General features: G+C 47.3%; 2 protein-coding genes and 1 non-coding gene across 4 annotated transcripts; 1 reads left to right on the top strand and 2 right to left on the bottom strand.

Moving 5' to 3' along the window:
- Nucleotides 1-264: 264 nt before the first annotated feature.
- On the bottom strand, nucleotides 265-5,273 carry rpl18a (ribosomal protein L18a). Its single transcript, XM_014985808.2, has 5 exons — nucleotides 5,165-5,273; nucleotides 3,491-3,670; nucleotides 2,520-2,649; nucleotides 495-604; nucleotides 265-391 (listed from the first exon to the last, which is right to left on the bottom strand). Exons 1-5 carry the CDS (start codon nucleotides 5,180-5,182, stop codon nucleotides 299-301), a joined length of 531 nt encoding a protein of 176 aa, XP_014841294.1. The 5' UTR covers nucleotides 5,183-5,273; the 3' UTR covers nucleotides 265-298.
- LOC148152556 (small nucleolar RNA SNORA68) lies at nucleotides 3,738-3,867 on the bottom strand. The gene has a single exon (XR_015762249.1). It is a non-coding gene; the product is annotated as a small nucleolar RNA SNORA68 (small nucleolar RNA).
- A 978-nt stretch (nucleotides 5,274-6,251) lies between the features above and the next one.
- Nucleotides 6,252-14,824, top strand: xpot (exportin, tRNA (nuclear export receptor for tRNAs)). Of its 2 annotated transcripts, XM_014985806.2 has the most exons (25): nucleotides 6,252-6,385; nucleotides 9,161-9,314; nucleotides 9,401-9,483; nucleotides 9,688-9,744; nucleotides 9,818-9,887; nucleotides 9,965-10,183; nucleotides 10,254-10,438; nucleotides 10,519-10,687; nucleotides 10,865-11,101; nucleotides 11,171-11,209; nucleotides 11,287-11,349; nucleotides 11,411-11,535; nucleotides 11,607-11,751; nucleotides 11,831-11,950; nucleotides 12,022-12,116; nucleotides 12,215-12,284; nucleotides 12,365-12,603; nucleotides 12,683-12,968; nucleotides 13,039-13,228; nucleotides 13,360-13,476; nucleotides 13,560-13,675; nucleotides 13,750-13,797; nucleotides 13,869-13,940; nucleotides 14,015-14,071; nucleotides 14,138-14,824. In XM_014985806.2, exons 2-25 carry the CDS (start codon nucleotides 9,228-9,230, stop codon nucleotides 14,162-14,164), a joined length of 2,916 nt encoding a protein of 971 aa, XP_014841292.2. In that variant the 5' UTR covers nucleotides 6,252-6,385; nucleotides 9,161-9,227; the 3' UTR covers nucleotides 14,165-14,824. The 2 variants fall into 2 exon arrangements, 1 of the variants encoding a protein (XP_014841292.2); XR_015762101.1 differs by lacking the exons at nucleotides 13,869-13,940; nucleotides 14,015-14,071; nucleotides 14,138-14,824 and having other exon boundaries at nucleotides 13,401-13,476; nucleotides 13,750-13,803.
- Nucleotides 14,825-15,019: the final 195 nt, after the last annotated feature.

The raw sequence follows: 15,019 nt of genomic DNA, 5'->3' as shown, positions 1-15,019 counted from the left end.
TCATATTTTCTAATTTATTGATGATCATTGAATAAACAGGGGAAGAAATGATGAAAATAAATCAGGTTGTTTTTTTTTAACTAAGTGGAAGTTATCGTAACAATAAATCTAAATTCTTCTGCCATCACGATAATAAATGTAATGAAACGCCCTGGCTGCAGCCTAACAATGTTGAGGATTCAATCTGTGATATTTGATAGTATTTCTATCATTTTGCGGAGCAGAAGCTCATCTCTGCATCAGCTGCAGTAAAAACAGAGTCGGTTTTTCTCCAGATTTCTTTATTCTCTGTATTTCCTCAGTAGAAGGTGTTGGGTCTCTTGGTGGTGAAACGCGGCTTGTGCTGCCGGCGCAGAACCCGGTGGGGCAGCGGGAACCGGATCTTAGAGTCCTGGAACCAGAACCGTTTGGTTAGAACACATCAAGAACCAGAAAGGCTCAGTAGCCGGTTTCAGAACCGCCATGGTTGGGTCGGTTTGGGTCGGGTCACTCACATGGAACTGCTTGATGGCGGGCCGGCGGCACTTGTTGGCAGCGATGACCTGGACCTTCATGATCTGGATGGAGTGAGCGCGCGCACGATGGCGGGCTCCCATGTCCCGGTCTGGAAACAAGAGGAAACGGGTCAGAACCGCCGGGTCCAGTCGAGTCAGAACTATGTCAATCCTAGGATCCCTCTGATTTAATGTCTATAAGCTCCCACTGACTCAGTTTATAACAGAAAATAAGATCAGTTACCATGACGACGCAGATGATAACAGCTCTGTTATGTCACAAGGTGACCTTTGACTCATCCAATCACTGAGCAGATGCTGACAACAAAGAAATGCGTGGATGAACACTTTCTGAACATAAACTGAAGTTATTAAAGAGGAACGATCTAGAGTTATAGATCTAGAGTTATAGATCTAGAGTTATAGATGCAAAGTCGGCACAGGTTCAGTTCTTCCATCTGGAAACTAGAGATCAGGCTGACCTCTGACCTCTGCCCTGACCCTTCTGTTCCTCAGTGGTCCTTCTAGCAGCTGCAGGACATTCAGGCCCAGAGGACTAAAGTCTCCGACCAGAGAAACTCATCCAGGATTTAGTGGTTTGATTCCTGCAGCAGGTCAGACTGACAGACCAGAAGCTGCAGCTGGAGATCTGACTAGAACCAGGAGGGTAGAGACACCACCTGGCTCTACACCACCTGGTTCTACACCACCTGATTCTACACCACCTGATTCTACACCGCCCGATTCTACACTGCCCGATTCTACACCGCCCGATTCTACACCGCCCGATTCTACACCGCCCGGTTCTACACCACCCGATTCTACACCGCCCGATTCTACACCGCCCGATTCTACACCGCCCGGTTCTACACCGCCCGATTCTACACCGCCCGGTTCTACACCGCCCGATTCTACACCGCCCGATTCTACACCACCCGGTTCTACACCACCTGATTCTACACCACCCGGTTCTACACCACCTGATTCTACACCACCCGGTTCTACACCACCCGGTTCTACACCGACTGATTCTACACCGCCCGGTTCTACACCACCTGATTCTACACCACCCAGTTCTACACCACCTGATTCTACACCGCCCGGTTCTACACCACCTGATTCTACACCGCCCGGTTCTACACCACCTGATTCTACACCACCCAGTTCTACACCACCTGATTCTAAACCGCCCGGTTCTACACCACCTGATTCTACACCACCCAGTTCTACACCACCTGATTCTAAACCGCCCGGTTCTACACCACCTGGTTCTACATTCTTTCACTGAGAGACTTTAAATCCTGCTTATAGTTTATAAACCATTGAACAGGTTAAATATCTGCTGCTGGATCAACCTGCTGGTTCTGGTTCTGAAGCAGAACCAGAACCAAACATGGAGAAGCAGCATTCAGCTTCTATGAACACAGATCTGGAACAAACTTTCAGAAAACTGAAAAACAGCCGAAACATTAAGTTCCTTTAAATCCAGCTGGTTAGAGTTGCTATGGAAACATCAATGAAACACTGATCAATATCTGATCAAACTCATCAAAATGTAACATTTGATGTTTGACTGTGACATTTTGTGTAAAACTGTAATTTTATGATGTAAACCAACTAGAAACGCCTTACAGCTGAACCCTGTACACACAGATTGTCTCAGTGTGTGTGTGTGTCTCAGAGTGTGTGTGTGTCTCAGTGTGTGTGTGTGTGTGTCTCAGTGTGTGTGTCTCAGTGTGTGTCTCAGTGTGTGTCTCAGTGTGTGTGTCTCAGTGTGTGTGTCTCAGTGTGTGTGTCTCAGTGTGTGTGTCTCAGAGTGTGTGTGTGTGTCTCAGAGTGTGTGTGTGTGTCTCAGAGTGTGTGTGTCTCAGAGTGTGTGTGTGTCTCAGAGTGTGTGTGTGTCTCAGTGTGTGTGTGTCTCTCAGTGTGTGTGTGTCTCAGTGTGTGTGTCTCAGTGTGTGTGTCTCAGTGTGTGTGTCTCAGTGTGTGTGTCTCAGTGTGTGTGTCTCAGTGTGTGTGTCTCACAGCACTGGGTGACGGCTCCAGACGTGCTCAGGTCTCTGTACTCTCTGTACATGTTGTGCGTTCCGCTGCGGGAATCGTATCGCAGCCAGATCCCAAAGTTCTTCACCTTCAGAGGAGTCTTCTCGTGGACCTGAACACACGGGTCAGAACCATCAGAACCAACACACAGAACCAGACCGAAGCTTTCTGTTGCACCCGACTGTAAAGAAATGTAGTTGAACTTTCTCCACTAAAACTTCTTACCATCTCAGTTTTCAGGTTTTTACGTTCAGGAAATCGTTTTGTTTATCCAGAAATGGAAACTATAAAATAATTCATGGATTATTTCATCGAAGCTACGTGGCTGAAAATCTGTTTCAAACTTTTACAGGTTTGGACATAAAGTCAATACAAATGAACTGAAGTCAGTTTCAGTTCATTATCATATAAAATACATATCTGGTCCAACAAACTCAACATTTAGGCCTTTAATTAGGACCGTCAACACAATTTGCTGGATGCTGAATTTCCTCACTGATTAATTATAATATTGTTACTTTGAGACCATTTTCAAGTAATATATTGATAATGACATAATACCAGTTTGTCCCTCAAAGACAAACTGGTATAAAGAACGTTAATAAATGGAAAATATTTTAAATTTCCAAAATACAGGAAAAAAACAAACAAAAAAACCAATAGAAACGATTATAACGTCTGTAAACAAATTTCCCTTAATAAATGAGAATAGAAATTATTGAGTTCATTTAATTTATTGTTATTAATTGACTTACTGGTTATTGTGACACTTAATAAAAAGTTGAATTTCACTTTATTACCAAACTCTGCATTTAATGAATAAAGAACTTTTAATTATTTAAACAGAAATCAAGAATTTTACAAACCATGAAAACCTGATTTATATTCAAAGAGAACCATCAGAACCAGACAGATTGGACCCACTCGGTTCCGGTCCGACCTGGCCCACTCACCAGGCCACAGTAGACAATCTCTCCAGATGCCTTCTTCATCTTCCTCAGCTGGGACACGAAGTACCAGAAGCGGGACTTGGCCACCACGTGGTTCGGGGCGAAGATCCTCATGCGGTACAGCGGCGGGGCCGGGTTCTTGGCCGAGGGCAGCAGGCGCCCGATGACCTTATACTCCCGAAGCTGCGGGCGGAACCAGACGAGATCAGAAACAGAACCTCACACACAGGACCAGTTGGGTCAAAGGTCAAAGTGTCGGACCAAGAATTCACTTTCAAAGACACCAGAGTCAGAGAAAGGCGACAAGGTTCTGGTTCTGTTTGCACGCCTGACACAGTCCCGCCATGGAGGACGGCGGGACCTTTGGGTTAGGCTGCAGGACCAAATCGGACGTTTGAGTCAGAACCTCACAGACTGGGACACAAACAGAACATCTCACTGATTCTTTGACTTTAAAAGGTTTAAACTGGAGATTTCTGAGACTGAAGCCAAAATCTGCATCATCTCTTGAAAAACTGATTTAATTCAGTAAAGAAACAGAAACAACAAAATTGATTCACCTGATGGAGATTTAATGTTTACGAACAAATAAACCACAAATTCACTGATTAGATTCTCCGAGTCCAGCATCTTTTGCACTGGTTAGCACTTTAAACACATGAACTTTGACCCCTAGAGGCCTCCTCAGATTTGCTGGAACACTGACTGCTACTGGAGATCTTGGATGATAGGAGTTAGACATTTAATTTTCCTTTAGGATAAATAAAGTATTTTGGAAGTGAATTTTAGGATTGAACTGCATTTGAAAAGAAACGTAGGAAGTTATATTTCAGTTTTTTGTAAATAGTCAGAGTGCCTCTGTAGCCAACTTTAATGGTAAAATGTGTTTTACTTTAATTATTCTCACTTTTGGGCTCAACAGAATGATTATAATTAGGAATTTAACCAACATATTTCAACCCAGAGAGGATCTGAGTGATTATTTTACTGTTCTTCACTCGCCATCAAGCCTATTGTTGGTTAATTTGAGCCGAACCGACCGTGAGCTCCTCCACCAACAGCTGCTGGGTTCATGTTCCCCTCAATGTTTCTGCATCTCGCCGGAACCGAACCAAACCTTAAAACAGGAAATTTTTAGAAGGAGTTCTGCTGGGGGTGCTAAACGTTTTCAAAGCGATCAGCTCGGTTCTTGGTATTGCAGTTCCAGAACAGATATGTTCGTTATAAAGGAGGAGCAGATGTTTAAGCACTAATCTGCACTGATATGAACTATAATCCAGGCGCTGAAACCCGCGATATGCAACTCGTTAAAGTGGATCATGACGGAGGGTTTCTGCTTTAGTTACACACCTGAAAAATTCGAGCTTTTGTTCTGAACCAGGGCCAAGACCTGACCCAAATATTACTAGACAAACAAATCAAAATTGTGTATTTATTTTAAACTTTAAGCCATAAAGTGTCTCATTTTATCTCTTAGCTTCTCTCCGTCCACATGGTGCCGCGGCAGCCATGTTGGAGCGGCAGCGGCATGAAAAAAACGTTAATATTCCCCTCCTAAAGTTGATATTTGGCACAAATTTTCACAAGAACCGAACTAACATTACATCAGACTGCTATATGAGCAATTCTTAACCGTGTAAAATACGCTAAAACAGCTAAAATGAAGGACACTCTTACTGTTCCGGACGCCTTCATGGTGTCAGTCGCTCAGCGCCACAGTGAAAGAGGAGGTAGCAAGGCGGATACTGCGCATGTCAAGTGGAAGGAGGAACTGAATCTACCCAGATACAATTTACGACTCACACTGTGATAGGCTGAACTAATAATTACACGTTTACAAGTGTACATATAATTGTCATTGGCTGAACCACGGACACGTGAATAGTTCGCTGTTTTCGCTTTAAAAAAAAAAAAAAAATAAAAAAAAAAAAAAAAAAAAAAAAAATATCTATATCTATATCTATATCTATATATATATATATATATATATATATATATATATATATATATATATATATAGACCCATATAGTAGCATAATAATACCAGTAATAAATATCAAATTACACACATATGTCATTTTATATTTATGACTAATATTTTTATAATTATGTTTGAATAATAATGATAAAATTATTCCGGTTCTGGACGGTAACCACCTACTAGATTACCATGGAAACAAAAAAATGAACATTTTCAGTTAACGTCTTTTGTTGCTGTTGCATTTTTTGTAGTTGAACTTCTCTGTTTTATTTATTGTAGCTCATCCCACAAGTTTTCTTTGTTTTTTTACTTTGTCTAGTCAAAGTAAGCACAAACAAATGTGGTAATTACAATAGAAGGCATAGCAGAGGCAGACTTAGAATTGGGTACACAAAAGGAAAATTGATATAAAAAATAAACTACAACAAAGGGATTAATATTTTAGGATTAGCATTCGTTAGTGGTCATTTCCATTAATATTTCAGTCAGATATTTATATGTTTCAATACACTACAGAGATTTCAAATATAACTGGAATTCATATTTTAAAAAGTCTGGGGACGATCTTAGCACTGACGATCTTAGCACTCTTTAGTGTTTCTTTGTTTGTCTTTGTTTATGAATAAAGAATTTTGCCAAACAAAATATTAGATTACAAAAGAGTTCTATTTTTGGGTATTTTCAGTTAATGAATGTATTTGAACACCCGTATGTCTTTGGCTCAGTGCGCCCCCCAGTGGCCACAGTGAATATTACCCCCCTCGCTGGCCCTCCTGACCCGGATATAAACCTGTGGCGGACATGCTGTCTGCGCCGTGTGATTCCTGACGACATGCGGACGGTTTCTGGAGGCTCCCCAGTGATTCTGTGATAGCCCAGCGGGACAGAGAGCCGCGGAGGAGTCAGCCTTCAGTACGGTGAGCGGATCGGTTTCTCCGGGGAGAGAATGAAGGGCTGGAGGGCGGAATGATCGTCTGTGGGATGTTAGTGACCGACTGCAGCTAACGGAACCGGGCCGAGACACACAGAACTAAATAACACTTAGAAACTCCTGTCTCTGTCGGTTGGTACTAGCTGTGCTTGAAGTCCGGGCTGGTTTGAGCCCATCTGACCGCCTCTGGTTCCTACAGCAGCGGGTAAACCAGCTGTAGCTAGCCGCAGTCAGCTCGCTGTGTTTGGGCAAAAGTTTTAGTTTTCAGCGGTGATTCTGCGGCCTGAGAGGCTGACGGGGTGTTGGTCCAGAGAGGGGACCCTGATCCAGCTGTCCGGCTCTGATTGAACATGGAGGCCGGTGTTTTCTCTCTGTTTACCGACGGTAAGCCCGTTAAATCCCAGGCTGCAGGTGTTGGTACCGTGTTGCATCATGTTGCTGTTAAAGCGACCCGTCTGTCCTGCCCGTGATTCAGAAACACGATCCGAACCGAACATCGACTGTCAGTAACTTCTGATCATATCCATAGTACCAACTACCGCGAACCGTCCAGAACCGGCAGTTGGAATCAGTGCAACAGTCCGCCTAAAGCCCACAAAGTCCGGGATAAACAAAGTACCGGAGGCCGCTGACCCACCGGACACTATTACTAACTACAAACTGTCACCAACTACCAATAGAGACCATTAGCTGTCATTAACTACCAATACAAGTTAATAACTGTCATTAACTACCAATACAAGTTAATAACTGTCATTAACTACCAATAGAGGCCATTAACTGTCATTAACTACCAATACAAGTTAATAACTGTCATTAACTACCAATAGAGGCCATTAACTGTCATTAACTACCAGTACAGGTTGATAACTGTCATTAACAACCAATAGAGACCAAAACTGTGAGCTAACCCCTTGGTAACCTGTGCATGGGTTAAATGGTCTAAGAACTAGTTGACCTTTTAATGTTTTTCACTCTTTATCCACGATGTTTAGTGACAGCCACCAACTATCCACTAACTAGTGATGGTAGATGAGGAGTCATGCATCATTTCGACCCAAAGCAAAACTGTGTCGATACAGTGTCACTGAATACTGACACCTGCTGGACATTAAAAATTCCTACAGGCAACGTAGTGATTTGATGACCTAAGATTTAAGTCTTTGTATTTTATTGAATATTACATATTGTATTATGTCATATCTTCAGTTAAATTTAAAATATATTTGATATACAGTCAATAAATAATGTGAACATGAACCATAAAGTGAAAATTTAAGTGAATGAGTTTGAATGAGGATGCTTGGATTGTTTTTTTCCCCACAGATTTTTATTTAAAAAAAACCCACACATTTTGAAATTTAGCCCGTTAAGCTTTTTCGATAAAACTTCTGCTGTAGAAAAAAAAGAAGTAAACATGACATTTACAGCGAACCCTTGTTTTTCTTAGAGGTTGCGTTCCGAAAATAACCCGTGATAGGTGAAATCCGTGAAGTAGTTACCTTTAGTTTTTACAGTTATTACACAGCATAAATAAATACTCTACATTGAAACCCAAGAACAAAACCTGTTTTCAGATCAGCGGATGTTCATCAATCGGGCCTTAATGTGATCCGGAGCCTCCGGTCCGGTTCTGCTGCCTCTGGCCAGTTTTTTCCAGCAGGCATTCAAAGTTTCAGTTTCCAATCTGTATTAAATACCGTAACTTTATTAGCACTCAGGTAGAGAAGAACCGCGGAGACTGTTTTTACCAATCATACGGTCAATCAGGACGCAGAACACTGTGGAAAAAAACTGCACAAAAAATCTGCGAAGCAGCGAAACCGTGAAAGGTGAACCGCGTTACAGTGAGGGATCACTGTATATGAAATGATTTATAAAAAGCAACAGTCATTTGTAGAATGGCTGCATATCTGAGTCTTGATTCTCATGCCTGGCCTCATGATGCCTCAGCATTGAGGAGGTGGATTTATTTAAATAAGACAGTTTAGTCAAATACGACACTTAACCTGCAGAACATGATATGAAAGTAAACTAAGAGTCAGTTTCAGCTGAATTTGGATTCAGATGGATCAAATAGAAACTGACAAGAACCGGATGAAACAACAACGAAATGAAAACAAATTTATTTTCCGATATAAGATGAAAACGGTCCCACATTGAGGAAACCTTTCCTTTGAAGCTGCTCCATAGGTGGCGCTGTAAAAGATCAAGAATTCGTTTGGCAAATGCATTTGACAGATTGACAGATTCGCTTCCTTATAAACACAGTTTGGCGCGTTAATGTCATCTGGAAACGGTTCCTGTATCGGTCACATGACTTGCTGAAACCAACACGCGCACCGCCACGTTTTGGTCTTTGGGCTTGATGCATGCGCCGACGCATTACTACCACTAACTTATCTACAAAGAGGGTTAAATAATCTAAGTAATGTTTAATAGCATGTCACTAACTACCCATCATGTAGCCTACATACAGCTTTAACTATTGGTGGAAACCAATACCAGGTTATTTCCCGGTAACCATAGTAACAGGTTACTGTGATGTGACAGCTGACCTGAGCTGTACAGTTGTCTGCTTCAGTAAACTAATAATAGTTCAATCAGCAAGTTGGACTTCAGTTCTGGTTCTGATGAGTCTGGTCCTGCAGTCAACAGAACTTAAAGCCCATAATTCATTTAGACGGTACCAGAAATGGGCCAGAACCCAGAAGTTGTGCTGACTGCTTGGGGACGTGGTTAACTCCTGGTTCTCCTGCAGATGTTCCACAGCTGTTCCACTGCAGCACCGAGGAACCGAGCCCACCGTGAGGACAGTTAACCCCTGCATGGCCTGCCAGTCTGTCTCTGCAGTCATGGACGAGCAGGCACTGCTGGGGCTCAACCCCAACGCCGACGCCCCCTACAGGCAGAGGGTGAGACTACTCAACGGGTTGTTTTCTGTCCGCACAGACAGGTGGCGCTGTTCGCCTTCAGGGTAAAGCTTTCTGTGTCTCTGCAGGCTTTGGCTTACTTTGAGCAGCTGAAGGAGTCTCAGGACGCCTGGGAGGTCTGCGCAGACGCGCTGGCTAAAGGTATCTACAGGTGAGTCTCCTGTGAGCAGCGCAGGATTCAATACTTCAGCTAAATCTCTGTTGCCAGGTCCTTACTTTAAAAAAATAAAAACTGAAAAATTTAAGATGGTTGCCATCTTGAGAAATGGCCGCCATGCTCATCAAGGAAACATTTTTGCTCCAACTTTGCCAATATTTACTGACGCACACACCTGCTCATGGTTCTTCTCTGCAGCGACGACCATGTCAAGTTCTTCTGCTTCCAAGTCCTGGAGCACCAGATCAAGTTCAGGTGAGGAGCAGCAGGTGTTCCTGGTGGACTGTGGGCGCCGCAGGTCTTCTGACTCGTGTTGCTGTTGTTGCAGACATGCAGGTCTGAGCGCAGCTCAGCAGCAGCTCATCAGAGAGACTCTGATGAAGTGGCTGCAGACCCAGGTACCGTCACCTTTACCGGTTCTAGCTCTGTCAGAACCAGAGACATTCCTCCTGATCATGTTCTCCTCGCTCTGCAGCTGATGAATGCTCAGCCGGAGAAGGCCTTCATCAGGAACAAGGCGGCCCAGGTGTTCGCCCTCACCTTCGTCATGGAGTACCTCACTCTGTGGCCCAAGTTCTTCTTTGATATCCTGAACCTGGTGGGTCTCAACCCGCATGGCGTCGACATCTACCTGCGGACGCTGATGGCCATCGACGCCGAAGTCGTGGACCGAGACATCGTGCACACGCCTGAGGTGAGCGTGCGCGGACGGGTAGGAGGTCCTGGTTCTGGTCCACACTCTGACCCAGGACTGTGTTCTGCAGGAAACCCGCAGGAACACGTTGATCAAAGACTCCATGAGGGAGCAGTGCATCCCCAGCCTGGTGGAATCCTGGTTCCAGATCCTGACGGCGTACCAGCAGACCCACCCGGAGCTCACCTGTCAGTGTCTGGAGGTGGTGGGCGCCTATGTGTCCTGGATCGACCTCAACCTCATCGCCAACGACCGGTCAGCAAACGCACCACTCAGCTGACCCGCTCGAGGAGATTCTGGTTGGTTCTGTGAATCATCGGCTCGTCTTGTTCTAGGTTTGTGAACCTGCTGCTGAGTCAGATGTCCATGGAGGACCTGAGAGAAGAGGCCTGCGACTGCCTGTTTGAAATCGTCAACAAGGGGATGGACCCGGTGGATAAAACCAAGCTGGTGGAATCGTTGTGCCAGGTTCTGCAGTCGGCCGGGTTCTTCAACATCGAACAGGTAGGAATTGTCCTCACAGCACAGCAACAACACAGAACCTCCTGGTTTAGGACCAAAACCTTCTGGTTGAAGAACCAGAACTTTGTGGTTTGGCACCATAGGTTCCAGGACCTGAACCTTATGGTTTAAGACCAGACTCTTCTGGTTCAGGTCCACTGATTTTCTCTGGTCCCTCAGGAGGACGATGTGGACTTCCTGGCCAAGTTCTCCCGGCTGGTGAACGGGATGGGCCAGAGTTTGGTCCTGAGCTGGTCCAAGTTGGTGAAGTCCGGGAACGTGAAGGAGGCGGCGGAGACGCTTCATGCGGTGGAGGCCAAGGTGCCGCTGCTGCTGCAGTTGCTGGTGCATGAAGACGATGACATCTCGACCAACATGGTGGGCTTCTGCTACGACTACCTGCACGTGCTCAAACAGGTGAGTCCCCTGGAGGAGGAGGGTCCGGATCCTTCTGCAGCAGGTTCTGATTCCGTTCTCTCTCTGCAGCTTCTTCAGTTGACGGAGCAGCAGAAGGCGAACATCGAGGTGAGTCACGATGGTTGAAGCTGGAGATGTTGGGGCTTTCAGCTGCTGGTTGGTGTTAAAGCTCTGAGTGTCTGCAGGCCGTCATGCTGGCTGTGATGAAGAAGCTGACCTACGACGACGAGTACAACTTTGAGAACGAGGTGGGTGGAGTTCCTGGGTGGAGTTGGGGATGATGGAGATGATGATGATGATGTGTTCCAGGGTGAAGATGAGGCCATGTTCGTAGAGTACAGGAAGCAGCTGAAGATGCTGCTGGACCGCCTGGCTCAGGTTTCTCCAGAGCTGCTGCTGGAAGCCGTGCGCCGGGTCTTCACCAGCACCATGCAGTGAGTACAGGCGATGATGACGATGGCTCTGGTGCCGGTCCAGGTTCTGACCCAGTTCTGTGTCCCGTCAGGAGGTGGCAGACGGCGCCGTTCATGGAGGTGGAGGTGGCCATCCGGCTGCTCTACATGCTGGGCGAGGCGCTGCCGGCGTCTCACGGCGCTCACTTCTCCGGCGACTCGGCGAAGACGAGCGCGCTGCAGGACATGATGAGGACGGTGAGTCACATGACCTGACATCTTGAATGGATCAGAACCAGAACCGCCTGTCGTCCCTCACTGCTTCCTGTCTCCTCAGCTGGTTTCCTGCGGCGTCAGCGGCTACCAGCACTCCTCCGTGTCTCTGGAGTTCTTTGAAACGGTTGTCAGATATGATAAATTCTTTATCGTGGAACCGCAGCACATTCCCAATGTTCTGGTGAGTCCGGCTCCCAGAGAGCGGTTCTGATGATTCGAACTGCGTTTTGATGTGGAAGTGTCTGTCTCCAGATGGCGTTCCTGGACCAGAGAGGACTGAGACACAGTAGCCCCAAGGTCCGGAGCAGAGTGGCCTACCTGTTCTCCAGGTTCATCAAGACTCTGCAGTGAGTTCTCGGTCTGAAACGGGTCGTAACCGGGCCTCTCTCTGGGTCAGAACTGGGCTTCCACTCCCCGCTCTGACCACACGTCTATTTCTGTCCAGTAAACACATGACTGCGTTCATCGAGGACATCCTGACCCGGATCCAGGACCTGCTGGAGCTCGCTCCTCCTGTAAGCAGAGATACAGATGTTCTCCTGCCTGCCTTCACCTTTGACTCCTACTCTTGACTCCCTGACTCCTCCTCCTGCAGGAGAACGGCTTCCTGGCGCTGCTGACCAGTGACGACCAGCTCTTCATGTTCGAGGCAGCCGGCGTTCTCATCGTGAGCGGCGAGAGTCCGGTGGAGCGGAAGCAGGTTCTGATGAGGAGTCTGCTGGCGCCGCTGACGGACGCCTTCCGCCTGCTCCTCGCCAAGCTGCTGCAGGAGAGCGTGGAGGAGCGCCAGGCCGCGCTGGCCGACTGCCTGAGCCACGCCGTGGGATTCGCCAGGTCAGAACCAGCATCTCTCCGGTTTCAGCAGGAGGAGCGCCGGGCTCCTCCTGCTGAAATTCCTCCTCCGTCTCTGCAGCCGGACCAGCAAGGCGTTCAGCAACAAGCAGACGGTGAAGCAGTGCGGCTGCACCGAGGTCTACAGGGACTGCCTGCACAGCTTCCTGCCGGCGCTGAGCTGCCCCGTCCAGCGGGGGGCGCTGCGCAGCGCCGTGCGCTCCTTCCTGCATCGTATGATCATCTGCCTGGAGGAGGAGGTGCTGCCCTTCATCCCGGCCGCCTCGGAGCACATGCTGAAGGACTGCGAGGCCAAAGACCTGCAGGAGTTCATCCCGCTCATCAGCCAGATCACGGCCAAGTTCAAGGTACTTCCAGAACCACGGCGAGAGCCTGAGGTTCCCCGCGGCGCCTCGCTGACTCCTCCTCTTCCTGCAGCGCCAGGTGTCGCCCTTCCTGCAGCAGATCTTCATGCCGCTGGTCCTGGCCATCTTCGAGGTTCTGGGCCGACCCGCGGAGGAGAACGACCAGACGGCGGCGCTGGAGAAGCAGATGCTGCGGCGGAGCTACTTCGCCTTCATCCAGACGGTCGCTGGCAGCGGCATGAACGAAGTGCTGGCCAATCAGGGTGAGCGCAGAGGCCACGCGATCACAACCGGTTCTGTTTGGGCTCAGGAAGCTGGAGGCGACCCGAGCAACAGAACATTTGGGCCGGCGGTCCAGATGGTGGTCATGTGACCCGTTTGGTTCTGGTTCCAGGAGCAGAAAACATTGAGCGGGTTCTGTTCACCATCATCCAGGGCGCCGTGGAGTTCCCAGACCCGATCGCCCAGAAGACCTGCTTCATCATCCTGACCCGGCTGGTGGAGCTGTGGGGTGCGTCTCCGCGCCGCGACCTCGGTTCTGGTTCCGGTGAGCCTCTGGGACTAATCTGTGTGCGGTTCTGATCCGATCCGCAGGCGGGAAGGACGGCATGGTGGGCTTCCCTGACTTCATCTACAAACACATCGTCCCAGCCTGCTTCCTGGCGCCGCTCAAACCGACCTTTGACCTCTCTGACGCCCAGACGGTTCTGGTGAGTCTGGAACCGAACCCAGTCTGAACCCAGTCACTCAACCCATTTGGTTCTGATGGTTCTGTTGTCCTCAGACGCTGTCGGAGTGCGCGCTCACGCTGAAGATGATCCATCTGAAACGGGTAAAAACGGTTCTGTTCGTCCCGGTTCTGTGAGGTTCTTAACGGGTTCTAAGGTTTGGTTTGGTCCTCAGGGGTCAGAGTTCATCCAGTTCCTGCAGCACGAGTACCTGCCGTCCCTGCAGGTGACTCCGGAGATCTCACAGGTAGGACAGAACCAGGGCCCTGGTTCTGCTCAGATTCTGGTGTTGGTTCTGACGCCATCTTGGTTCTGATACAGGAGTTGTGCCAGGTCCTCCAGCAGCCCGACGTCAAAGTCCTGAAAAACTACATCAAGGTAGGACGCGTCCTGACCCGGTTCTGGTGCCGTTGGGCTTCCTGTGACGGTTCCGTCTGTCGGCAGGCGTTCTTCCAGAGAGCCAAGCTGTGATCCCGCCCGGACCGCCGCCCGGACTCTGCAGGTCGGAGCGCCGCTCTGACAGAAACACAGAAACGGCTCCGAGGTTCTGGACTCGGATCGGAACCTGGGCAGCGCAGAACCCACTCCTCACCTCTGGAACCCGAGTTTTCATTGGCTGAATGGGAACGACGTGGGAACGTTCCCGTGATCCGCTTGTTTTCGGTTTGCAGTGAAACATTTCGGCCCGTCTTCTGTCCGTCAGAACCTCCAGAACCGACGCCACCGGCTGCTCAACCAGGTTCTGGGACGGTTTCTGATCCACCAGAGGATCCAAGTGTAAATAAAAAAAGATGTTAAAACTGTAAATAAAAATGCTAGCTTTAGTTTTTTTAATAATTTGTCACATTGTACGGAAGCCCATAAATGCCAAGATAAAGATCCAGTTTATGAGGTAAAGGAAAAAAAACTGGTGGCTGAATGTGACCTGATTTATTCTGGAAATGTTTACATGAAAATATTTTCTGTTACTAATTTAGATTTCAGTTAAACTCTAATTAATCGGTTGAGCTGCCAGGAGTTTTCATTTCTGATTTATTTATCATGTTTCTGTTTTGCTCTCATTGTCATTGCAGAATGTCTCAGTAAATTTCCTGCAGATCTTATTTCATCATAAAAGCAGTTTTAAAAATATCTTGTTTTTCTTCTACAATCTTTAAACATTTAAAACATCTGATTCAGTTTACCACCGATTAAAAAAAAATAAAACCGCAAACTGATTAGATCTTTAAAACATTTCTATTTTATCATTACACCACTGTGACTTTCCCAGCAGTTCAACTCATCAGCCAATCATCTGGACAGAAGCTGGAAGCCTCTGCTCCGTCT

This window comes from Poecilia mexicana, unplaced genomic scaffold (assembly GCF_051168715.1).
Source record: "Poecilia mexicana isolate PSO_F unplaced genomic scaffold, ASM5116871v1 scaffold_23, whole genome shotgun sequence".
NCBI classification, from domain to species: Eukaryota; Metazoa; Chordata; class Actinopteri; order Cyprinodontiformes; family Poeciliidae; genus Poecilia; species Poecilia mexicana.
This window is presented reverse-complemented; position numbering and strand designations above follow the sequence as displayed.